At 44.8% G+C, this 25,899-nt stretch overlaps 2 protein-coding genes across 5 annotated transcripts in view; one reads left to right on the forward strand and one right to left on the reverse strand.

The window, feature by feature from the left end:
• Window positions 1-20,846, reverse strand: part of TDRD9 (tudor domain containing 9) — a 125,418-nt gene extending 104,572 nt beyond the window's left edge. The window contains exon 1 of the mRNA XM_072115914.1: window positions 20,580-20,846. Coding sequence (XP_071972015.1) covers window positions 20,580-20,728 — 149 coding nt within the window. The 5' untranslated portion in view covers window positions 20,729-20,846. The remainder of the gene's footprint in view (window positions 1-20,579) is intronic.
• RD3L (RD3 like) lies at window positions 10,738-15,484 on the forward strand. 4 transcript variants are annotated; one of them, XM_072115917.1, is made up of 5 exons: window positions 10,740-10,992; window positions 11,449-11,532; window positions 11,705-12,010; window positions 14,306-14,644; window positions 14,682-15,484. In XM_072115917.1, exons 3-4 carry the CDS (start codon window positions 11,712-11,714, stop codon window positions 14,595-14,597), a joined length of 591 nt encoding a protein of 196 aa, XP_071972018.1. In that variant the 5' UTR covers window positions 10,740-10,992; window positions 11,449-11,532; window positions 11,705-11,711; the 3' UTR covers window positions 14,598-14,644; window positions 14,682-15,484. The 4 variants fall into 4 exon arrangements, with proteins under 4 accessions (XP_071972019.1, XP_071972018.1, XP_071972016.1 ...); XM_072115915.1 differs by having other exon boundaries at window positions 14,306-15,484; XM_072115916.1 differs by lacking the exon at window positions 10,740-10,992 and adding an exon at window positions 11,278-11,372 and having other exon boundaries at window positions 14,306-15,484.
• Window positions 20,847-25,899: the final 5,053 nt, after the last annotated feature.

Consider the following 25,899-nt stretch of genomic DNA (forward strand, 5'->3'; position numbering starts at 1 on the left):
TGCCAGTATATTTTGTGGATTACACAGCAGGGTGGCGACAAAGTTAACATGGAAGCCATGAAAACAACCCAAAATTCTGCCTGACACAGCTCGTTTGATAAGGGGACCATGTATGGAGGCAGTGAACTAGTAGTAGATTAAAGGTGCTGCAGTTAAAACTATGTTAGTTGGATCTTGGCATGGAGCTGGCGCTCCGCTGCCAGGCGAGCTTTCGCCAATCCAAGCCCCTGTCTATAGGCTACTCCCCAAACAGCACTTCTAAGAACCTTTTGTATAAGATCAAGTGTAGTAGCGTTCTTATAAGTTTGGGATATGGCGGGTGAGGGGAATGTAAACAGATGCGCAAGAAGCGCTGAAATAATATCGGTAAATGATAAAAGTTTGCCAGTATATTTTGTGGATAACACAGCAGGGTGGCGACAAAGTTAACAACTTTGATGTGGAATCCATGAAAACAACCCAAATTTCTGCCTGACACACCTCGTTTGATAAAGGGACGATGTATGGAGGCAGCTATATGGACGACTTTTGGAGGTAGCAATGGAGACAACGTGTGGAGGCTGCTATGGAGACAATTTAATTTGGATAGTGCCTGTATGTGGCAGTCCAAAAAAGTTTTCAAACCAGAGGAGCAGGTAGGTGGCCCTCCAGTAAAATGGAATAGATTGAGTGCCTGTATGTGGCAGTCCAAAAAAGTTTTCAAACCAGAGGAGCAGGTAGGTGGCCCTCCAGTAAAATGGAATAGATTGAGTGCCTGTATGTGGCAGTCCAAAAAAGTTTTCAAACCAGAGGAGAAAGTAGGTGGCCCTCCAGAAAAATTAAATGCATAAAGTACTATAGCTAGAGCCAGTGGGCCCTGTCAAAAAATAGCCAGTTTCCTCTGCTTTACTGTACAAAGAGGAGGAGAAGGAGGAAAATGAGGAGGAGGAGGAGTGGATAAATTATTCAGGTTGAGCTTCCTTCACCTGGTGGAGATTGGAAATTATGAGAAATCCAGGCTTTATTCATCTTAATAAGCGTCAGCCTGTCAGCGCTGTCAGTCGACAGGCGTGTACGCTCATCGGTGATGATGCCACCAGCTGCACTGAAAACCCGCTCGGAAAGACGCTAGCGGCAGGGCAGGCAAGAACCTCCAAAGCGTACAGCGCCAGTTCGTGCCACATGTCCAGCTTTGAGACCCAGTGGTTGTAGGGAGCTATGTGATCATTTAGGACGATGGTATGGTCAGCTACGTACTCCCTCACCATCTTTCTGTAAAGATCAGCCCTACTCTGCCGAGACTGGGGACAGGTGACAGTGTCTTGCTGGGGTGACATAAAGCTGGCAAAAGCCTTGTAAAGCGTACCCTTGCCAGTGCTGGACAAGCTGCCTGCTCGCCTACTCTCCCTCGCTACTTGTCCCGCAGAACTACGCACTCTGCCGCTAGCGCTGTCAGAAGGGAAATACTGTTTCAGCTTGTGCACCAGGGCCTGCTGGTATTCATGCATTCTCACACTCCTTTCCTCTGCAGGGATGAGAGTGGAAAGATTTTGCTTGTACCGTGGGTCCAGGAGAGTGAACACCCAGTAATCGGTGTTGGAATAAATTCTTTGAACGCGAGGGTAACGGCTAGGCAGCCTAGCATGAAATCTGCCATATGCGCCAGAGTACCAACGCGTAAGAATTCACTCCCCTCACTGGCCTGACTGTCCATTTCCTCCTCCTCCAACTCCTCTTCTTCTGCCCATACACGCTGAACAGTGAAGGACTCAACAATGGTCCCCTCTTGTGTCTCGCCAACATTCTCCTCCTCTTCCTCCTCATCCTCCTCCACCTCCACCTCCTCCGATATGCGCTGAGAAACAGACCTAAGGGTGCTTTGGCTATCAACAAGGGAATCTTCTTCCCCCGTCTCTTGTGACGAGCGCAAAGCTTCCGACTTCATGCTGATCAGAGAGTTTTTCAACAGGCCAAGCAGCGGGATGGTGAGGCTGATGATGGCGGCATCGCCACTGACCATCTGTGTTGACTCCTCAAAGTTACTCAGCACCTGACAGATATCAGACATCCACGTCCACTCCTCATTGTAGACTTGAGGAAGCTGACTGACCTGACTACCAGTTCTGGTGGAAGTTGACATCTGGCAGTCTACAATGGCTCGGCGCTGCTGGTAAACTCTGGATAACATGGTCAGTGTTGAATTCCACCTCGTGGGCACGTCGCACAACAGTCGGTGAGCGGGCAGTTGGAGGCGGCGCTGCGCTGCCCTGAGAGTGGCAGCATCTGTGCTGGACTTCCTGAAATGCGCACAGATGCGGCGCACCTTCGTGAGCAAATCGGACAGATTGGGGTATGTCTTGAGGAAACGCTGAACTATCAGATTTAACACATGGGCCAGGCATGGCACATGTGTCAGTCTGCCGAGTTGCAGAGCCGCCACCAGGTTACGGCCGTTGTCACACACAACCATGCCTGGCTTCAGGTTCAGCGGTGCCAGCCACAGTCTGCGCCGTGATGCCCTGTAATAGCTCTTGGGCGGTGTGCCTTTTATCGCCTAGGCTCAGCAGTTTGAGCACCGCCTGCTGTCGCTTAGCGACGGCACTGCTGCTGTGCCTAGAGCTACCGACTGATGGCGCCATGCCCACGGATGGTAATTCGGAGGAGGAGGAGGGGTGGGAGGAGGAGGAGGCATAGTAGGCCTGAAACACCTGGACCGAGGTAGGCCCCGCAATCCTCGGCGTCGGCAGTATATGACCAGCCGCAGGGTCAGACTCGGTCCCAGCCTCCACCAAGTTAACCCAATGTGCCGTCAGCGATATATAGTGGCCCTGCCCGGCAGCACTCGTCCACGTGTCCGTGGTCAGGTGGACCTTGTCAGAAACGGCGTTGGTCAGGGCACGGATGATGTTGTCTGACACGTGCTGGTGCAGGGCTGGGACGGCACATCGGGAAAAGTAGTGGCGGCTGGGGACCGAATACCGAGGGGCGGCCGCCGCCATGAGGTTGCGAAAGGCCTCGGTCTCTACTAGCCTATAGGGCAGCATCTCCAGGCTAAGCAATCTGGAGATGTGGACATTAAGGGCTTGGGCGTGCGGGTGGGTTGCACTATATTTGCGTTTCCGCTCCAGCGTCTGGGGTATGGAGAGCTGAACGCTGGTGGATGCTGTGGAGGATCGTGGAGGCGACGATGGGGTTTTTGTGGCAGGGTCCTGGGCAGGGGGCTGACTATCAGCTGACACAGGGGAAGGAGCAGTGGTGTGCACGGCCGGAGGTGAACGGGCTTGTTGCCACTGAGTGGGGTGTTTAGCATTCATATGCCTGCGCATACTGGTGGTAGTTAAGCTAGTAGTGGTGGAACCCCTGCTGAGCCTGGTTTGGCAAATGTTGCACACCACAGTCCGTCGGTCATCCGGTGTTTCCTTAAAGAACCTCCAGACTTCTGAAAATCTAGCCCTCGCCGCAAGAGCCCTCGCCACGGGAGCTTCACTAGTTGACACATTTGGCGCTGATGCACCAGCTCTGGCCCTGCCTCTCCGTCTGGCCCCACCACTGCCTCTTCCAACCTGTTCTGGTCGAGGACTCTCCTCTGTCTCAGAAGCACTGTGTTCACCCGGCCTATCAACCCAGCTTGGGTCTGTCACCTCATCATCCTCCGATCCCTCAGTCTGCTCCCCCCTCGGACTTCCTGCCCTGACAACAACTTCCCCACTGTCTGACAACCGTGTCTCCTCATCGTCGGACACCTCTTTACACACTTCCACTACGTCAAGAAGGTCATCATCACCCACAGACTGCGACTGGTGGAAAACCTGGGCATCGGAAAATTGCTCAGCAGCAACCGGACAAGTGGTTTGTGACTGTGGGAAGGGTCCAGAAAACAGTTCCTCAGAGTATGCCGGTTCAAATGCCAAATTGTCCTGGGAGGGGGCAGACTGGGGGGGAGGAGGCTGAGGTGCAGGAGCTGGAGGAGTGCCGATTTCGGTGACATGGGTGGACTGCGTGGAAGACTGACTGGTGGACAAATTGCTCGAAGCATTGTCGGCAATCCACGACATCACCTGTTCGCACTGTTCTGGCCTCAACAGTGCTCTACCACGAGTCCCAGTAACTTCAGACATGAACCTAGGGAGTGTAGCTCTGCGGCGTTCCCCTGCTCCCTCATAAGCAGGTGGCGTCTCACCCCGCCCAGGACCACGGCCTCTGACCCCTGCAGTAGTTGGACGCCCACGTCCCCGCCCTCGTCCTCTACCCCTAGCCCTCAGGTTAAACATTTTTAAAATGAGAGTTATAGCTTTAATTTTTTTTTAACTTTTTTTTTGTGGTTTTTTTTGTGTTTTTTAGTTTTTAAAACCAAACGATGCTATCCTATTGCTATGGCTATTTTCTAGCCAAGTATGAAAGCACACTACTATGCCAGATGAGATGACGCTGAGTTATTAAACAAAATAAACGTAAAATAAAAAAGGACAAATGGCAGACTGTGCCTAATTGAAATCCAACCCCTACTAAATTTTCCCACTTCGGTCTTTGCAATGGATATGTGCGTCACTAAGCGCAAAACACAGCGGTCGCAAGTCTCACTACAAATTGCTCACAATTTGCTAGTAGATGCACTGCAGCAAGTACAGCCACCAGCAGATCAACCAGAAATCAAATATATATAACGCTACTGTAGGCGTAAGTAAGCCGTTTGGATTCTCCTATGGCTATTTTCTAGCAAAGTATGAAAGCACACTACTATGCAAGATGAGATGACACTGAGTTATTAAAAAAATAAACGTAAAATAAAAAGTAAATGGCAGACTGTGCCTAATTGAAATCAAACCCCTAATAAATTTTCCCACTTTGGTGTTTGAGGTGGATATGTGTGTCACTAAGAGCTAAACACAACGGTAGCAAGTCCCCCTGCAAATTCCTCACAATATGGTACTAGCTGCAAATAAAAAAAAAAAAGTATAACGTTATTGTAGCCCTAAGAAGGGCTGTTGGGTTCTTGGAGAATCACTCCTGCCTAACAGTAAGCTAATAGAACACCCTAACGCTTTCCCTGACCAGCAGCAGCTCTCTCCCTAGCGGCATCCAGACACAGAATGATCCGAGCAGCGCGGGCAGCGGCTAGTCTATTCCAGGGTCACCTGATCTGGCCAGCCAACCACTGCTATCGACGTGTAAGGGTACCACGTCATGCTGGGTGGAGTGCAGAGTCTCCTGGCTTGTGATTGGCTCTGTTTCTGGCCGCCAAAAAGCAAAACGGCGGGAGCTGCCATTTTCTCGAACGGGCGAAGTATTCGTCCGAGCAACGAGCAGTTTCGAGTACCCTAATGCTCGACCGAGCATCAAGCTCGGACGAGCATGTTCGCTCATCTCTAGTAGACGTCCTTAAACCTCTCATATCGGGACACGGAGAGGGCAGTGCAGAGACTCTTCTTTCTCATAGACTGGGTGAAAAGTTTTTCCATTCATAGTTTTATTAAATAACAGACTGAAAACAAGTTAAGCAATGGCATGACAATACTGCGCCTTTTGGGGCAAATACAACCAAGTGCCAGATAAAAAAAAAAAACACAAGTCAATAAAGACAATACAGAATAAGGTGCAAAACTGCATAAACATTCTCAGAACATTAGATGGAGGAAGAGCAAAAAGGCAAAGAAGAAAGTAAGCTTAAAAAAATAATTAATTTAAAAGTAAGGAAGGAGAGAAACAAGAACGGAAGCAAGGGAACAGGGACCACAGGGGCAGGGGGCAAGCAGCCAGAAACTTGCAGGGTGGTTAGGAGAGGGCCAACCAATCACACAGACACTTTAATCCTGGGTGCACAGTAAGCAGATGAGGACAGGAAGGTCTGCCAATGGAGCCAAGTGTTAGAGAAGTGGGTGCGATCTACTGGGGACTGTGCAATAAGTTCCTCCATCCTGTGAGTGGAGGCTACTTCAGCCACTCAGAGATTGAGGGGGAAGCTTCTGAGCACCATCTCCTGGAGATTACGGTTTTAGCAGCTTGGAGAAGGTGACAGGTGAGAGATTTTTTATATTTGAGGGCACTATGTCAAACATAAATAAAAGGGTCGCTTCAGAGGTACTTGGGATTAGGTTGCCTGCAACGTCTTTTATGCAAGCGAGACCAGTGGACCAGAATTACTTAGACTCGGGCAGGACCACTACAGGTGGGTCATGAAGCCATTGCTGGAACCACAATGCCAGCAGACATCAGGGGCCTTGGGGTCTCATGTGTGCAGTAACAAGGACACTCTGTACCATCTAGATAAGATCTTATAACTCTTGATACCTGATGGCGATCACGGCTCTCTGGGAAAGGGAGAAGTCTTTCTGTCACTGTGCAGGGGAGAAGGTATTTCTCAGTTCCGGGTGTAACATTTATCACAACTTTACCTGATCTTCTGGACAGCAGTCAGACGGGTCTGGCAGTGCTGGATCGGGTATGACTTCTGGCCAGAAGACACAGGAGCTTTTTAGCAAACCTTTTTCTTGCTTAAAAGTGTGTGTTATAATACAAACAATGCAGAATATAGGCATTTAATAGTCATTACTAACAAAACCGAAGCCTCAAAAGATCATTTTGCCAGTTTTAGTGAAAATCTGAAAAAAAAAACACTCCTACAAATAAAAGTTATTTTTCCCCCAATTTCACCGTCCTGAGCATATTCACTTTCCCATCGACATTGCTCTGAGCGCTTGTTTATTGTAATTAGGATTATATGCCATCCACCATTGTAACTTTATTCTACAAATCGATATGATTATGGTAATAATAATGTTATGTATGGCCTTTGGGTTTATAACGTAGGTAAAATAAAATCTATTGCATTCAAAGAAAATTAAAAAAAAGTGGGTCTTATCCTAACTGTAGTATTTTATTTGTATTTGTCAACTATGATTTGCAAATTTCTGTGGAATATGATGGCACTATATAAAGATTATTATTATTAACACCAAATTGAATATATGCGCTTTGTTTTTCTAATTTTTTTTTTAATTCATGTCACAATGCAATCGCAAATATAGGAGGAGATTTATCAGAAGTTTCTAAAAGCAGAATTGTTCTAGCTACTCATGGCAACCAATCAGAGCTCAGTTTTCATTTTATAAATTGCTGTGGGAATTTAATAGTTGAACTTTCATTGGTTGCCATGAGCAACTATGATAGCTTTGTCCTGACACTTCTGATAAATATTGCACATAATACTTTTGTAATCAGTTTACCAAAGTATTACTATCTGTAGGTGTAAACTGGCAAGCTGTCACTACATGTGTTAGGGCTCCCACAGACTATAGTAGTTGGCACAGAAATCACAGTGCAACAGCAGCACCGAACTGCAATCTTGATTACAGTGGGGAAGCAGGGACTCCTTGAATCATGCATCGCAGTGAAGTAAGAAGTTCTCTTACTGGACTATTCCTGTCAACACCTACGGAGTTTAAATAGCCATAACTAGCATTATCACTTAAAGTAGCCAAGGAGCCTGGCTACCAATCACTGTCTGGTTTTAGTGTCCTTGTGATCAAGTACATGTAGCTGTACATCCATTGGCAGCAGCTGCCCCAGGTATAGGCCCTCACATTGGCCTGTCCCATTTTATAAATGAGGCTAGTGAAGGACTTCAATATGCTTTTTCAAACAGAAGAAGAAATAAGTGTCTGCCACCTTTGGAGGTGAGGACGCCTGCCGCTATTGGCCCGCTTTGTATTTTATTGGTATTTTGTTACAACACAACCAATAAAACCAGGACTAAATAAAAAAACGTTTCTAAAATAATCCATAGTAAAAACAAAACAAATTCAGCAACACATAACTATGCACAATGTACTTTCTTCTCCTGTTTTAAGGAGAATGAGAGCAGGAAACTTGGTGCTCCACATTATCAAAGGTACTTTACCAAGTAATAATAATGTGTGTGACCAGCATTGACACACTATACAGATAATACTCCCTCCAGTGGCCATCGGTGGTATATATTAATTATAATAATTCCTTTATATAGCGCACAAAGATTTCACAGTGCTACACAGAGCTTAGACCCTGTCCCCATGGGCCTCATAATCTAATCATATGTTGACTCAAATGTATTAAAATTTACCGAATTGGGTAATCATCTTGAAAATAGCCTATTGGTAGGTGGTGGTACTGTGCCACAGTTTCCGAAAAAGCAGATACGTTTATTTTTAATTGTTTTAACACCGTGGTGGTGGTGGGGTTATCATACCATGGCGCCTCGTACAAAAGCATTTGATGCAATCCCCGTCCCTGGAGAATCTATTATGAGCCTCAAGCCTCATAAATCGTGTGTGGGTTGTGCCGCAGGAAGTTCTCCTCTAGGTCAGACAGCGCCCCCCTTCAAGCCTAATTGCCATGTAGGTGGTGTAAGGGGGAAATCTCAGAGCTTGTATGCCTGATTTCAAGTACAACAGCTCTAATAAATCCCCCAGTGTTTCCAAAAAGCACATTGTTTTTGACTTCGACAATTCATTTAACAGATTACTGTAAGTAATGGTAATGGCCACCATGGTAAAAGGTATTGAGAGGTGTAACACCTAACCATGTAACAGATGCATTGTCTGATAAGGTACCTAGTTCTGCCTGATCACATGACTGTTGTGTATGTGCTGCGAGTCTAAGAGCAGATTGGTGATAAATTTACTAGTATTTAAAGGTTTATTCCCATCTGGGCATTCACATTTAATTTAGATATGTAAACATTTCTTCAATTGGATGTTATTAAAAAAAAAAGTTGTTGTGTGAAGATAATTTCTCATAAATGTAGCGAAACGAGATAGCTTCCTTGGATACGACCACCTCCCTTTTAGGCAGCAGAGGCCAGACATGCGCTATAGAGTCTTGCCTGACCCCCTGGATTCAGCAATCATTACCACAGGACGGCTGTAGGACCTGCAGTAACTCCCAGACATTTCATATACAAAAACCTTTTGTTTCTTTGTGCAAACCCTCCAGCAGAGGTGGCCGTATCCAAACACACAGTCCTGTTTCTAAGGGACCCTATGACTACATTTATGAGAAATTATCTTCACATGGGTAAAAATTTTTTAATAACATCTTATCGAAGAAATGTACACTCACCGGCCACTTTATTGGGTACACCTGTCCAACTGCTCGTTAACACTTAATTTCTAATCAGCCAATCACATGGCGGCAACTCAGTGCATTTAGGCATGTAGACATGGTCAAGACAATCTCCTACAGTTCAAACCGAGCATCAGTATGGGGAAGAAAGGTGATTTGAGTGCCTTTGAACGTGGCATGGTTGTTGGTGCCAGAAGGGCTGGTCTGAGTATTTCAGAAACTGCTGATCTACTGGGATTTTCACACACAACCATCTCTAGGGTTTACAGAGAATAGTCCGAAAAAGAAAAAACATCCAGTGAGCGGCAGTTCTGTGGGCGGAAATGCCTTGTTGATGCCAGAAATTAGAGGAGAATGGGCAGACTGGTTCTAGCTGATAGAAAGGCAACAGTGACTCAAATCGCCACCCGTTACAACCAAGGTAGGCAGAAGAGCATCTCTGAACGCTAGGTACGTCGAACTTTGAGGCAGATGGGCTACAGCAGCAGAAGACCACACCGGGTGCCACTCCTTTCAGCTAAGAACAGGAAACTGAGGCTACAATTTGCACAAGCTCATCGAAATTGGACAGTAGAAGATTGGAAAAACGTTGCCTGGTCTGATGAGTCTCGATTTCTGCTGCGACATTCGGATGGTAGGGTCAGAATTTGGCATCAACAACATGAAAGCATGGATCCATTCTGCCTTGTATCAACGGTTCAGGCTGGTGGTGGTGGTGTCATGGTGTGGGGAATATATTCTTGGCACTCTTTGGGCCCCTTGGTACCAATTGAGCATCGTGGCAACACCACAGCCTACCTGAGTATTGTTGCTGACCATGTCCATCCCTTTATGACCACAATGTACCCAACATCTGATGGCTACTTTCAGCAGGATAATGCGCCATGTCATAAAGCTGGAATCATCTCAGACTGGTTTCTTGAACATGACAATGAGGTCACTGTACTCAAATGGCCTCCACAGTCACCAGATCTCAATCCAATAGAGCATCTTTGGGATGTGGTGGAACGGGAGATTCGCATCATGGATGTGCAGCCGACAAATCTGCGGCAACTGTGTGATGCCATCATGTCAATATGGACCAAAATCTCTGAGGAATGCTTCCAGCACCTTGTTGAATCTATGCCATGAAGAATTGAGGCAGTTCTAAAGGAAAAAGGGGGTCCAACCCGTTACTAGCATGGTGTACCTAATAAAGTGGCCGGTGAGTGTATATATGGCAGATAAATGAAATTGAATGAATGTCCAGACGAGAATACCCTTTTAAGGATGGAATGCCCCTTTCAAACTAGGCTTTGTACTAGCAGACATTTATTAGAATTCTTTACTCTGGAAGGAAAAAAAAGCGCACAGAAAAAGGTGGTAAGGAGTCATGCTTCCAATTTGTCTTAAAATTTGCAAAGACAGTTCTGTCATGATGCGGCCAGCTCCTTCAGATTTTCATAGGACCATATACAATGCAATGTGAAAAGCCTCCAGTTGAGCATTATTAATGTTGACATCTGAATTTTTCCAGTGTATAATATCTGCTTTATGTACGTCATGTCTTATGTTGTATTGCATCTAGGGCACATTAACAGCCTCTGTTAGCCAACAATCCAACATCTCTGGGATAAAGGGAATTAAAAAAAAAAAAAAGCTACAATGCTGAGAAAAATCTGAGCTGTAAAACCAGTGATCTCAGGAAGGAAGTAAAGAGAAGAGCTGTCTCCTCATGCCTGGGGTTCAGACTAATAAAAAGAGACTAGATAACTGAGACGGAAGAGGGAAAAAAAAGGAGGGGGAAACTGCTTCAGCGACCTTTAGTGCACACAAAACCATCAGAACATGAGTGTCTGCTCTTACATGCAAGTCTATATGGTATAGAAGAGGAAGCACTGAACTAGATTCCATCTCGGCTCCAGCATGATACTGGTATGTACTTATTTCTGCATGATGTGGGGCATGCCTGCGTCTTCTTTCCATGCCATTTTCCATTCATTCAGTATGCATTGCCTGCATTGTTGCCTGCTCCGTAGTTAAACAATGCAAGCAGACATAGCTAAACTGAAGTCAATCCTTTTATTTATACAGAGCACTAGGAAAGAATTCTTGCAATGCAAGTTTTCTATAAGAACTTTGTGGATTCTCAGGGGAAAGAGATTCTCCTTTTGAATTAAACTTAGAGACATGAAACGGGCACAAGGTCACATGACAAATTCAACTTTAAGAGTGTGCACATCAGCAGATGCAGCTAGTGCATAGCCAGCTACTATCATGTCAGATGTCCACAGCCTCGCTGCCTTTATTCTAAGGTACCAAAACAACAGAACTAGCCCAGAGACATCTCCAGTGGACTCTACTGAAACATCACATTATATATTTTAACAGACTTACGTGCCAGACCTGTAAGAAACATCCAGGACGAGAGAGAAAGAGAGAATACACTAAGACCTAACAGTCTGGGAGTAAAAGGTAAATTATACCCAGTAGCTCTTGTGTTGTCTTTACTAATTGTTAGGATTATTCTCATTTTGCCTCTAATGTTATTTGATTTGACTTTATACAAAATAACATTTTCACTTGGTATCCAAATACAATTCGTGTTCATTTTAAGACTGACTATTCATTCTTTCACCACCAAAAGGAAAAAAATGCCATTCTTTGGTTGGATGAAATGGTCCAAAGCGGATTCTGACAAGTCCACACAATACCCTGGCTCCGAAGTGGTGACAAAGACTTTGCTAAGGGAATTGCAGTGGCACCTGGGAGAGCGTGAACGACTACTGCACGAGATAGAGAACGAGCAGAGGGGACAGAAACCAGGATCAGATTATAACTGGCTGAGGAACGACTACAGCTTGAAGCCAAGCATCCCGGTCACCGAGCAGAAACAGCTGGAGGTCCTGTGCTCACAGATCCAGCCGTGCCACACAGGGACCGTGCTCAGCAGGTAACACTGCTCCTAGTCCTACTTTTACCAACAAAAATGTCATTTCTTTCTGCCGAGTGCTGCAATGATTTAATCAATTAGTACCTTCCTGCAACTATACAGATTGTAGCCATGGCTTATAATGTTTTTAAAGGAGACCTAGATCCCTCCTGCCTCTGCCATTTATCTGTAATTTGATAGTTCTGGAACCCTATTTGTTAAAAATGTATTTCAGTAATATTTAAATTAACTGCAGAGGCTTCTGGGGCGTGTACTAGTCTGGCCGGGCACTGGGAGATAAGGCTACTCCCCGCCCCAGTAGCCTCTGCAGTTAATTTACATATTACCAAAATTAAGTTTTTAGCAAGATAGGTTCGGTCTCAGGATTATTAAATTACAGATTAGGGCAGAAGCAGGAGGAATCTACCATCAGATTTACTTCTGATATTAAATTCCTCATGGTAAATTTCCTTTAAGCATTTATTTCTACATGAAAGACAGATAAATATATTGGTTTAAACAAAATTTAATGTACAAACAATATAAACACATAAAAAGGTACTAGAACTAATAGAGCTGCTCTCTATGATCTCTGAATGGAAGAGACTTGACCAATACAGTTAAAATTTTCTAAAAGAGTAAATGACCCAATCTACACGTAACTGATACCATTACTGATTACATAAGTAGCCACAGATGCATGAACAAAATAGGAATTCTTACAGGACTTAGCACTTACCACATGATATCTTGAAAAGAGACATTCTTTGCCTGAGAAAAGTCACTTTTAGAGGCTTGAAGTGGAATGTAACTTCAGATGCCCTATCTTTTGCTCTATAGCTCATGCTTTAGGTATTCAATTAAAAAGGCAAGCACAACATCTTTTAGGCTTGTTATTTTATTGTCAGAGTCAAACCCTTTACAACTACCATACGATTATATATGCCCTTTTTGCACATGCCAGATAGCACGTGTATACACATCAAGACATTCACTTTTAAAATTGCAGCAAAAAATGTGTATTTTATAAATACAAATCTCAATTCCTGGTCGTAACTTTAGCAGCGGATATCTAGGTGCCACAGTTCAGAAGATATAAAAAGATCCCTCTCCAGCCAGTCAGCTGAAGTCAGAATTAACAACAGGAGACCATTTGTAAAAGAACTTGTCCCCTTTCCCTCTTAAACATGAAAATAGTGATGGATTGACACTGTACATATTTACAACATATTTTGGTATATGTTTATACAATTATACCCCTTATAAAAATTGTTTAATGGGGGAAAAAAAACATATTCGTCTACTAATTCTAAAATCTTAAAAAATGTTAAATGTTAAAAATTGCTAAAGTCTCACGTGTAATGCAAAAAAATGAAGTAAAAATTGTTATGACATGGTTCAAATGATAACCTCATTTAAAGAAGAGCAAAACAGAATTGCAATCAAGCTGGACATTCAGGCACCAATGACACTAGGCCACAAATGGGTTAAAGACATGAAATGGATGTTTCTTTACAGCTCATATTCCCTCATACATTGTCCTTTCTCCAGAGTGTTACTCCCTGGTGTGTGATGGAGATGTAGCTAGCCACGTTGGACCACACTCCACACATATTAATCATGGTAGTACATTCAGATATTCTAGATGGAAAGTAGGGATTTGATCAGAAAGTTATTCCAACTGAATGTGGCTTTATTGTGCATATTTTATGTTCCAATGTTCCACAATGGATGTAAAACACTGAAAATACAGTGTGGCCTTATGGCCAAATTTTGTAAACATCTCCACTTAACTTTTTTAAATTTACAGGCACAAATTAAGTGCATTATAGGGGTGGAACGTCTCACTGTGATGCCAACTAACATAGACGAGACTATTTAACAATCTGGGAAACATGGAACATAAATAGGATTATCCAGTGAAAATAGTGGCAGAGTCTGACCACATTCAATAACAGTGCATTTAGGATCAGGCCTTATCCTTGTGAATCACCCGTCTTATGTTTGCCAGTTTCAAGGATGTCCCTGCCCCCCCCCCCCCCCAAAAAAAGGAATTTATTTAATAGGAACAAAAATAAATAACTTGCTATGTTGTAAATAATGCTTTGTTGTTGTATACAGATATGATGCTTTATGGAGTTTCTGCTACCATCTTTATTATATATGCTCAAAATTATTTCATATAAAGTTTAAAAAGGCTAGATATCTTCTATTCCTCTACTCTCTTGTGAAACTATCCTTGTTGATATAAAAAAAGCCAAATAAAAACAAATATATCTACAATTTAGATGATCTAACCACCCACTCTGTTCCTAGATTTCGAGAAGTGTTGGCAGAGAATGATGTGCTCCCATGGGAAATAGTCTATATATTTAAGCAAGTCCTGAAGGATTTCCTGAGTTCCATAGAAAGGGAAAACCAACAGGTGAAGCTGCTGGACATGTGGAACGCAAACTGCCCCATCAACTTCACAATGCCTGGGGAGCCGGGCCTACACAAGGAGGAGATACCAACAGTGTCCAGCTACGTGGATAGGAACATGCAAAGCCTATTCCCAACCTTCTCACATCGAATCTGGAATCTTCCATACTATTACCCATCTGGTTAGAGCACCATGGAGGATGGGGTTTTGACAAGATAACAGGTTCATAACCAGTTGCTTCCATAGTCAGAGATCTACAGGCTGTAGCAGGGAACCAGGGTAACTACAGGGTACAGACCACTTCTTTTAAATAGTGTAGATTAAAAGAAGTAAAACTGCATATGCATCCAAGACTTCTATGCAGATTTTGTATACAAGACTTAATAAGCAATCCTATTTTTAGTGAGGTATTGTAGCTATTTTTAAAGACAATAGATGACATATACATTGTACGATCCCATAGAGAACTTCTATTTTGTACCAGTGAATTTCATGTTCTGGTATTTTGTTTATGTCTGATCTTGGATTTTTATAGGCATGTAGTTTGATATAGCATTTTAGATAATTGAAAACTGAAAGATAAAAAAAACTTCTTAGCAATAGATTTTATTTTAATGAAAAGTGTCTGATGAACTATAAAAATGCATATAAAGGAAAAAAATAGATGCTGTGAGTGCCCACATTTTGTATACATGGAAGCCCAATGTATTTGAGCCAGCCTTGCAGATCTTGAAGTCAATATTAACCTGAATTACCTTTTTATTTTATTTATAAATCTCCTTCCATTTCCAGAAAAAGCAGCCTTAAAAAAATAAAAACAGTATGTCCAATTTTTGCACAGATCACGGACACCACACGGCCAACACTCGTGTATAAGGAACATTTCAAATAGACCAGGTTGGAAAGCCGAAGATCAGCTTCCATTTTTAGGGGGTGTGGAGTAATGGCAGCAGGGAACACAATAATCCGAATGGATGATTACTGCCTGTTGCAAAGAAAAAAAAAATGGTAAAAATACATAAGATGGGGAGCCTGCCATTAGCTAAAAAGCTATGAGCCACCAGGACACAATGCTTATTATTACCCATGGATGGGTGCCATCAGGGCATGACCAGGGAAGCTGGGGTATGTACACTGGCTTTACTGAACAACTGTGCAAAAACAGTGATATAGGACCAAAGGTCCAACAGGAGGTGGTGTCCCAAATCTCCTGACAGGTTGCCTTTAATGGAAATATAAAATAAAAGGGAAATCGGGACACACTGAAAATGGCACAAAAATTAGGCCTTGAACCCCGGAGAAAGTCCAATCCGAGAAAAAAGTTCCAGACACTGGAGGGATTTGTCGGACCGAATCTCAGATCACTAAACTGAACTGACTTGCTGAGTTTAGTCCAATGCAATGAAGTTCTCGGAACTTTATCATGGGCAAGAGGCTTTAGACATCTTTTATGGAGAGTGAGGGAGATTTACAACAACTTACCACTTACTTGGCCACTTCTGACGCAGTTTTCCCAGTATTACTGTTATTGGCTTTCTCTTGGGACATGCCAAGTATTACCATTACTAGCCTATCCTTGGGATAAGCCAACAATAATTGACCACACTGCTGGGCACAAAGACTATATACAACTCAGCTTTTAGCCGCTTTGTGAACACATGGCACAGGAAGCATATACATGTAAAAAGAGGGAATCGTCAGTCTGCATTCACATGTTGTGTTTTCACCATAATGTCAATGCGATAAAAGTGCAATGTTAAAACAATGTAAACATAATGGGTGAGCTCAACGTCACTGCACATGACCTGTAGCTTGCATTGAAAGTAAAGAGGTTATGTGCTTAGACAACTGGCTGTGACGGCTACATTACAGAATCTGAAGACTCCATCCTATGCAGGTACAAAGCGATCTTCATCGTTATTATGAATCTTTAATACTTATAGTATCATTTCAGAATTGTGGGTGGGAAAAAAAAAGCATCTGCAGACTAAATGGTCAAATGTAGCGCCTAGAAAATCTGTGCAATAATTATTCTCCCTAAAGTGGATCTATGCAAAGCAAACTCGCAACTTTTATTAAATTTTACATTCCATTTTGCCCTCAGCTTCTAAATTCATTCTGTAGTGTGTTGATGTCACCTATGGTAACACCCTGTAATCATATAGGATAAGCAAGGGCGAACTAAAGATATGAAGGTCCTCTGCAATATTCAGATGGCAAGAACAACATTTTCAATACAATTCTGTTCATACCTCCATTATACTCTGCTCATAAGGTAATAACTTATAAGGCCTAGACCGCAGTCACAATTTGAACTTGAATTGCATTTTGAAAAGCCGAAGAATAGACTTCACAACCTGTTGCCAAACTCCAGGAAAACACACTGGGGGCCTTTATCATGGTAAAGGTTATAGCAGAATTCTACGCCAGGTCGTGGGCTGGAGATACACGATCTGACAATACAACGCACCTGGTAATGATACATCCCCCCCCACCCACTGCCATTATTTTCTTGGCCTCCCTCTTTACCTTTGTAGATAATTTCCCTGATGAACTGCTGGTGATGTAGAGAAGCCCTTCCACCTTCCCTCTTGGTGCCAGTTACAATATCTTTCACACTTTCTTATTCCTATAGCAAAGCTTTAAATTGTCACTAACTTTTTAACAAACGTCACATACTTCTTACATCCCTGTAAAGTTCATAATGTCTTTTGTGCTGCCCATTATACACATGTTGGTACCGCTGGGAAGGAGAAAAGTACAGAGAGAGGGAGTGATCAGTGAGGAGGCAGGGATAGCGTGGTGCACAGGATCTGCTCTCTCTGAGATGCATGAAACACTGTCAGAGCTTCACCCGATCTCCAGAAGGGTTGCACCAATACCAGAATTTTGAGCACGACACTATGATCTTGAAAAGTATTACAATTTGATTTTTTCAAGAAAATAATAAAAAATAATCCGCGAGTGCGGTCATATGGAGCGTTTACATTGCGTTTGGAAATTAAATGCAAACGTTTGGGGCGGGGCTTAGCCTGATCGCATATGTGTTTCCATTGAAACACATGCAATCAGTAACAGCCAACCAGTGTTTTATGAGCAGAGCTTTAGTTTATTATATGTATTGCAAAGGTTGTAGTGGTAATGTTAATCTAAAATGCATAATTAAGGGCTCAGTCAGACAGGCGTTTTTGATGTCTGTATGCTAACCCTTTAATTTGGGGATGGCATACAGACTCACTGATTCCTATGGGTCTGTTCATATGTCAGTTTTATTTCCCACAGATGTGCAATCAGTGAGAAAAAAAATGCAGCATCCATTATTTTTTGTTCTCACATGCAGACCACATATCTACACAGAAGTCATTGGGACACATGTATCATAGTTTTTTGGCTGCCACTTTTTCAAGTTTTCTGAAGTCAGCCTACTTAATCATTGCAATGCATCTTTAGCTTTTTTCCCTTCATGATACATGCGATAAATTGCATGTTAAGTTTGAGACTTTGTGGTGTGCAACTTTTTAGTCCCAAAAAGTAGCACCCAAAAGTAAGTCGGTCTAGCATGCTCTGTTTTGAGACTTCTTAGGTACAAGAATGGGGCAATTTCAGAGCCCAAAGGTCGCACAAGTTAAAGGGCACCTACCACCCTGATTCTACCTATAAAGGTAGAAGGGGTGGTAGGTGGATGAATGGGACGTGAAGATAGCCCTTCAAGTCCCGGGTGTCTTTTAGAAAACTTTATTGCATGTATATGCAAATTTTTTTATGCGGCTACTGGGGCGTGGAGTAGTCGGACATGAGGCTACTAGTCGCGGCTACTCCACGCCCCAGTAGCCACGTTACTCCGCCTACCAGGTAATCTTCGGCGCAGCTCCTAGTAGCTGCGCGCCCTCGTCCGATTCCCTCGGCATCTTTGGCCTTCTGCGCATGCGCAGTAGCTCCGGCCCCGGAGCCGCGGCCGCGCAGCCGAAAAGCCTGCGTTCTGCGCATGCGCAGAACGCAGGGGACCCGGACGGGCGCGCAGCTACCAGGAGCTGTGCGCCAAAGATTACCTGGTAGACGGAGTAACGTGGCTACTGGGGCGTGGAGTAGCCGCGACTAATAGCCTCATGTCCGGCTACTCCACGCCCCAGTAGCCGCATAAAAAAATTTGCATATACATGCAATAAAGTTTTCTAAAAGACACCCGGGACGTGAGGATTAGCCCAAAAAAGGGCTATCCTCACGTCCCATCCATCCACCTACCACCCCTTCTACCTTTATAGGTAGAATCGGGGTGGTAGGTTCCCTTTAAAGGAAACCTACCACTTGACGTGGTAGGTGTAAGATGCATACACCGAGCACCAGCTCAGGGTGAGGTGGTGCCGGTGCTTACTTTCATTAGTGTCCTAAACTGCTGTATCGCGGTTTAAACACTTTTTATTCTTTACAGGCGAAGAAGCTTCGGCGCACCATGCATGCGACCGTGCGCGCCTACATAGGAAGTGAAGGAGAGCCGGTGACGTCATGCGTGCACGGTCACATGCTCCTTCACCTGTAAAGAATAAAAAGTGTTTAATCCGCGATACAGCGGTTTAGGACACTAATGAAAGTAAGCACCGGCACCAGCTCACCCTGAGCTGGTGCTTGGTATATGCATCTTACACCTACTACTTCAAGTGGTAGGTTTCCTTTAAACAAACATCTGGGCTTCAAAGATAAATACGGCTGCTGCATTACATCCTTGAGGCAGCTAAAAAGTCTCAAACTGCGAAGTCTCAAGCAACAGGAGTTATACATTTCCCCCACTGGATCCACAAAAAAACATAGATCCCAAAGATGCTTACTAAAGTAATCAGCTCCTAGAGCTACCCCATTTTTAGCAGTGATAAACCGCCAGCTTTATTGGGCCGTGAAGTGTATGGGGGACGTATATCGGCCGTATATACATCCCTCATATATGTGTGTGAATGCAGCTGAAAACTCAAAAAATACCCCAATCATTTAAGCCCTGGTTTAATGCATAAAAAAAAAAAAAAAACACAATTTTAGCACAGATTTATTTTTGATGAAGCTACATCCTCCGATTACAGAGTCATCTATAGCCCAAGTCCGAAAAGTGCCTATACCTTATATACTCGAGTATAAGCCTAGTTTTTCAGCACAAAAAATGTGCTGAAAAAACCCAAACTCGGCTTATACTCGAGTCAAAAAAATACATAAATCAAAACTCGCCTTTCTGGCGGCACCCGTAGATCTTCTGTGCGATCCATCCGGTATTGTTGTGCTGCACAACGGGGCAGGGGCTGGCAGGCTATATACACTGGGGCAGGGGCTGGCAGGCTATATACACTGGGGCAGGGGCTGGCAGGCTATATACACTGGGGCAGGGGCTGGCAGGCTATATACACTGGGGCAGGGGCTGGCAGGCTATATACACTGGGGCAGGGGCTGGCAGGCTATATACACTGGGGCAGGGGCTGGCAGGCTATATACACTGGGGGCAGGGGCTGGCTGGCTACATACTGGAGAGGCTGTGACCACTGCATTTCCCACCCTCGGCTTATACTCGAGTCAAAAGGTTTTCACAGGCTTTTGTGGTAAAATTAGGGGTCTCGGCTTATACTCGGGTGGGCTTATACTCAAGTATATACGGTAATTGTCTAAAAACCCATAGGCAGCTTCACACATTCAAAACCCCTCGCAAGCGATCCCCTATTGAAGTAGGCACATTCTCACTTTAATAGCTAATCACAGGAAGCGTCAGTGTGATGTGTTTTCAACGCAAACACCACATGTGAACGTACCCATAATAAATATGGTGCAAGTCATTTCAGAGTTTTTTTGCCCAAATTACTCAATTCTTGAGTAGACCACTCGTCTCCCGCACATTTTGGGAAACCATTTTCTAATGGGGTTTTTCAGCCAAACCCAGAATGCCGCACACAGGAGAAATACATGTTTCCTATTCCCATATACAAATAAAAAAAAATACATGAAAAAAAGGTGTGGGGTGCCAAACACTTCAGATATTTTATCTTGAGCGTCCCAGGTTTATGCCAGCCAATACTACTGGTATCACCCGCTGTAGTGATAGTGATGCTGCTGCCAGGCTGCCTATGTTACAGGTAAGTCAATTAATATATGTGCAACTACAACTCTCAACATGCCAAAGCTGTGTGTGACACATACCCCTTGGGCTTCTTGGAGTTATCTTCAGGATCCCCCTTTTCCACCCCATGTTTGGGCTCAGACCAGGTGCCCAGCAGTTTTACATCAGACACCTCTTTACCGATAGTAAACCAGTCATTGATCTGATCTACAGTCAATTTCTTCAACATGGCGGCGGCGTCGTCTCTTCTCCCCTCCCGCTCGGAGCTCGCGCAGCGGCCTGACTGACAGGGGGATGCGTCACGTGACCGGCAACAGGGCGGCGGCGGGAAAATCTCCTATTACAGTATAGGACAGGCAGGCGGCGGTGTGTCCTGCCCGTGCATTACACTATCGCTAGTGACGTATACATTCTAAATAATACAAGCTACAAACACGTGTCTTATTTTATTCTTAACATAAGTGCATGGGAGGTTGATTTTTCTTCGTGTGGAAAAAATTGCATCATATTAATTGCGTAACTTGGACATAGCTAATTAACATTTATTAAAGGAATTTTCCAGTCTGTGCCCTTTTCCCCAGTCTTTATTCCACCACCTAGTAGTCACACACCGAGTATAGTACAGTATACACTTTAGGGTGCATTCACAAATTCAGTTTTTCTGAAACAGGTTACAAAGCCAAAAGCAGGTGCGGGTTAAGTGGATAGGGGCTACTCCTTCTTTTTTCCAATCCACTCCTGGTTTGGACATTGAAAACTGCATCTGAAAATTGAGTGAATGAGAATGCGCCCTTAGGCTACATTCACACGAACGTATGGGGGACGTATATACGGCCGACGTATATACGGCCGATATACGTCCCCCATACACTCCTATGAGCGCACGGCACCCTACGGGAGCGGTACGGTGCCGCACACGTGCGGCACCGTACCGTTCCGTACCCGGGAAAAAGATAGGACATGTCCTATCTTTTCCCGTAATACGGGGCCGTGCGCTATAGGTTGCTATGGAGAGGGGCGGGGGTGAGCTGCGCTCACCTCCTCCTCCTCTCCCCGTACACTGCCGTTGCCCGCTACGGTACGGTACGGGCGGGCAACGGCAGTGTGAATATAGCCTTAAAGTTCCCAAACTGTATAATGCTGCTGAGTGGCCCTGTCCCTCTCAAATATCCGGCCTCGGTTACACTTACCACTAGGGTTACGTTCTTGATACAACGCTAGCGCATGAGGGGGTCCGGTTGTATATGCGTTTTGCATTGTATAAATGCAAGACACCGGGGGCTGGTTAACAATCGCTTGTGTTTTATTGGAAACGCAAATATGCAATGTGACCGAGTCCTGCAATGCTGGTGGCAAATGTGATCATGTCCTTGGAGTGACAAAAGATGCGGTGTCTACAGTGCTCCATGCCCTCCCTTTCTGTACCCCATTCTCCCTTTTGACATTGTCACTCCCTCTCTCATTGTGCCCCTACCCCCCTCAGGGCGCGTTCACACGTTCCGCTATCGTCGCGTTCATAACGCGACGCTAGCCCACAGTGGGCGGGGCTCGGGCCGATCGCATATGCGTTTCCCGGGAAACGCATGCGATTAATAACCCAATCGCATGCGTTTCTCTGGAAACGCATATGCGATCGCCCCAAACTCCGCCCCCTGTGCGCTAGCGTCACATTATGAACGCGGCGCTAGCGGAACGTGTGAACGCGCCCTCACATTGTCATACCTCACGACATTTGTGAAGAGGGAGCTTCAGTCATTTTATGACTGAAGCAAATAATAATAATAATTCTTTATTGATATAACGCCTACAGATTACCCAGCGCTGCAGAAAGCATGGCAAATTGGTCCCTATCCCCAATGGGGCTCACAATCTTAACAACCTAACAGTATGTTTTGGAGCGTGGGAGGAAACCGGAGGACCCAGAGGAAACCCACATAAGCACTGAGAGAACATACAAACTCGCCAGATGTTGACCTGGGTGGGATTTGAACCCTGGACCCCAGCGCTGCAAGGCAGAAGTGCTACCCACTCAGCCACCGTGCAAAAAACTTTTCCCGCCCTTTTCCCCACCCCCTAGTATTCCCACCCAGTATAATACCCACTCTAAACTTTATCCTTTTATTTATCCCCCCCCACCTTATATTTCCCTAACCTTTTGAACCCCCAAACCCTCACATGTAGTGTGCCCCCCCTTCTATATTGTGGCCCCCTTACACCTCCATATATTGTGGCCCTGCTGCTGCTCCTCCATAGGCCTCTTTCCCACTAACATATGCCACAGCCATGCGCTGGAGAGGAGCACTGCTCACCCCTTCTCTCCATATGAACGTGCCATAGAGATCTTTTTCTTCTGGACGGTACAGTGATACAAGTGTGTGGTCGCCTTATCACTGCCAGGCACCATAGGCTTCTTTGCAGCCAGATCTCACGCGTTAGTGTGAAAGAGGCCTTATATTATGCACCCCCTCCTTAACTTGTGGCTTTCTTCCTCTTTATACTGTGGCCCTCTCCTTGTTGTAGAATAATTGACAAAACAAAAAACACATTATTTACCGTGTATGCCCGAGTATAAGCTGACCCGAATATAAGCCAAAGCTCCTAATATTATCGCAAAAGAATTGGGAAACCTATTGACTTGAGTATAAGCCTAGGGTGAAAAATGCATTGGTCACAGCCTCCGCCCAGTAAATAGCTATTCAGCCCCCTGCCTCCAGTATATAGCCAGCCCATACCCCCAGTATATAGCCAGCAAGTCCCATAGCCCCAGTATATAGCCAGCCAGACTGCCCCAAGTACATAGCCAGCCCCATAGTCCCAGTATATAGCCAGCCAGCCCCATAGCCCAAGGATATAGCCAGCCAGCCACTAGTATATAACCAGCCAGCCTCTCCCCAGTATAAAGCCAGCCTGCCCCTAGTGTAGAGCCAGACAGCCCCTGACCCAGGTATATAGCAAGCCCTCAGTATATAGTCAGCCGGACCCCAGTATATACAGCCAGCCCCAGTATATAGCTAGCCAGCCTTCCCACAGTATGTATCCATCCAGCCAGCCCCCAGTATATAGTCAGCGGGACCCCCGTATATAGCCAGCCAGCCTGAGGATATAGCTAGCAAGCCCCAGTATATAGCCAGTCAACACCCAGTATATAGCAAGCCAGCAAGCCCCCAGTATATAGTCAGCCCCCTGCCCCAATATATAGCCAGACATCCTGCACTCAGTATATAGCCAACCCCATAGTATATGGCCAGCCCCTAATATATAGCCACCCAGCCCCTAGTGTATAGCCAGCCACCTGCCCCAGTATATAGTCAGCCAGACTGCTCCCAATATATAGTCAGCCAGTCTTTCCCCAGTATTTAGCCAGCCAGCCTTCCCCGAGTATATAGCCAGCCCCCTGCCCCAGTATATAGCCAGTCCCCAGTATAGAGCCAGCCCCAGTATCCCCAACACATCAATCAAAAAAATCAATACTCACCTTTCTGATGCCCCCTGCAGGTCTTCTCTTCTTCCGTTCGGCATCAGCAGGTTCGTGTGATGTTGCAGCGCACAGGTTCTGATGCCAGCCACTGCTGCCATCATATTGTGTGTGCTGACATCTCTGACATCAGAGCCTGTGCACTGCAACGTCACACAGATCTACCGCTGCCAGACAGAAGAAGAGAAAACCTGCGGGAGACATTGGAAAGATGAATATTGACTTTCTTTTTTATTGACTGGAGTATAATACTCGGGAATACACTGTACCTTTCCTCATTTGTAAGAACGAGGGGAAATTTAGATGATCATTGTCGCTTCTTAAAGGGCCCCCTTAAACAGGAAGAATCACAGGGCAGAAGCTCCAATGATAATCCAGCCCTGTTCACATCTCCTTTCTTGTCCTGCAGTCCCAGGAAGTGTTGCTTTATCATATCAAGCTGTCTGGCAAACTCTGTGCAGGGGTGACAGCTTGGGTACCCACAGGAATGACTCTGAGCAGGGACGAATTACAGGGGGGGCACTTGGGGAGTGTGCCCCAGGGCCCCCACCACTTTGCCCTCAGCAAATGTGGGTGATTCAAGCGGTTGCATGACCACTGGGCCCCTCTCTCTGCCATTGACCATCGGAGGTGTACTCAGATGGCGGCGCTCCAGGGGTATCCTGACACCGTGAGGGAAGAAGATGAGGTCGGCGCACATTGGGGGAACGGAGGAAAGTGAGTACAATTTTATTGTTTTACCTACATAGTTATTGCTGGGGGGCTGTATATAGTGATTACTGGGGCTGTACATGCTGATCACTGGGGGCTGTACATAGTTATTCCTGGGGTGGCTGTATATAGTGATTACTGTGGGATGTACATAGTTATTGCTGGTGGAGCTGTATATAGTGGTTATTGAGGGCTGTATATAGTGATTACTTGGGGCTGTATTTACTAGGAGCTGTATATAGTTATGGTTAGGGAGCTGTATATAATGGGTGCAGTATATAGTTATTACTGGAAAGGCTGTATATAGATATTGCTGGGGGCTGTATATAGTGATTACTTGGGGCTGTATATACTGGGAGCTGTATATAGTTATTGTTAGGAAGCTGTATACAGTGGGGGCAGTATATACTTATTACTGGGAAGGCTGTAAATAGTTATTGCTGGGGGCTGTATACAGTGATTACTTGGGGCTGTATATACTGGGAGCTGTATATAGTTTTTGTTAGGAAGCTGTATATAGTGGGGGCAGCATATACTTATTACTGGCAAGGCTGTATATAGTCATTGCTGGGGAGCTGTATATGGTGATTACTTGGGGCTGTATATACTGGGAGCTGTATATAGTTATTGTTAGGAAGCTGTATATAGTGGGGCCAGTATATAGTTATTACTGGGAAGGCTGTATATAGTTATTACTTCAGGACTGTAAATAGTGATTGCTGTTCCCTGTCTGGACTACATTCAATGGGGGCCCCGACCAAATTTTGCACCCAGGGGCCCCCACCAACCTTAAAACAGCCTTGGCTCTGTGTGCCATAGGTTCACCACATATTCCGAGGAGCATCCATGAAGAATATTGGACAATTTCACGCTCGAAAAAGAGATTTTGGTAGAGAGGTTTTGCCATGGACAACCTTGGACCTACGCCCATATTATAATCCACTACTGAGGCCTTTTACGCCTCACTATACAAAGGTGTAAAACGGAAAGCCGTGTAGTAAGACATTATACAGGCAGTCCCCGGGTTACATACAAGATAGGGTCTGTAGGTTTGTTCTTAAGTTGAATTTGTATGTAAGTCGGAACTGTATACTTTATCATTGTAACCCCCAGCCAAATTTTTTTTGGTCTCTGTGACAATTGGATTTTAAAAATGTTGGATTTAGTTTTGTTAGTTAATGCTCTTTTATCTTCTAGTTCTTCTCGGGTTTCAC

This window comes from Engystomops pustulosus, chromosome 7, assembly GCF_040894005.1.
Source record: "Engystomops pustulosus chromosome 7, aEngPut4.maternal, whole genome shotgun sequence".
In the NCBI taxonomy this organism is placed as follows: domain Eukaryota; kingdom Metazoa; phylum Chordata; class Amphibia; order Anura; family Leptodactylidae; genus Engystomops; species Engystomops pustulosus.

Bases quoted from the DNA above. Each gene is read 5' to 3' on its own strand.
- RD3L (XM_072115918.1), top strand. From the start codon at position 11,712: ATGCCATTCTTTGGTTGGATGAAATGGTCCAAAGCGGATTCTGACAAG. The intron at 12,011-14,305 runs GTAACACTGCTC...CTCTGTTCCTAG, and splicing joins ACAGGGACCGTGCTCAGCAG to ATTTCGAGAAGTGTTGGCAG.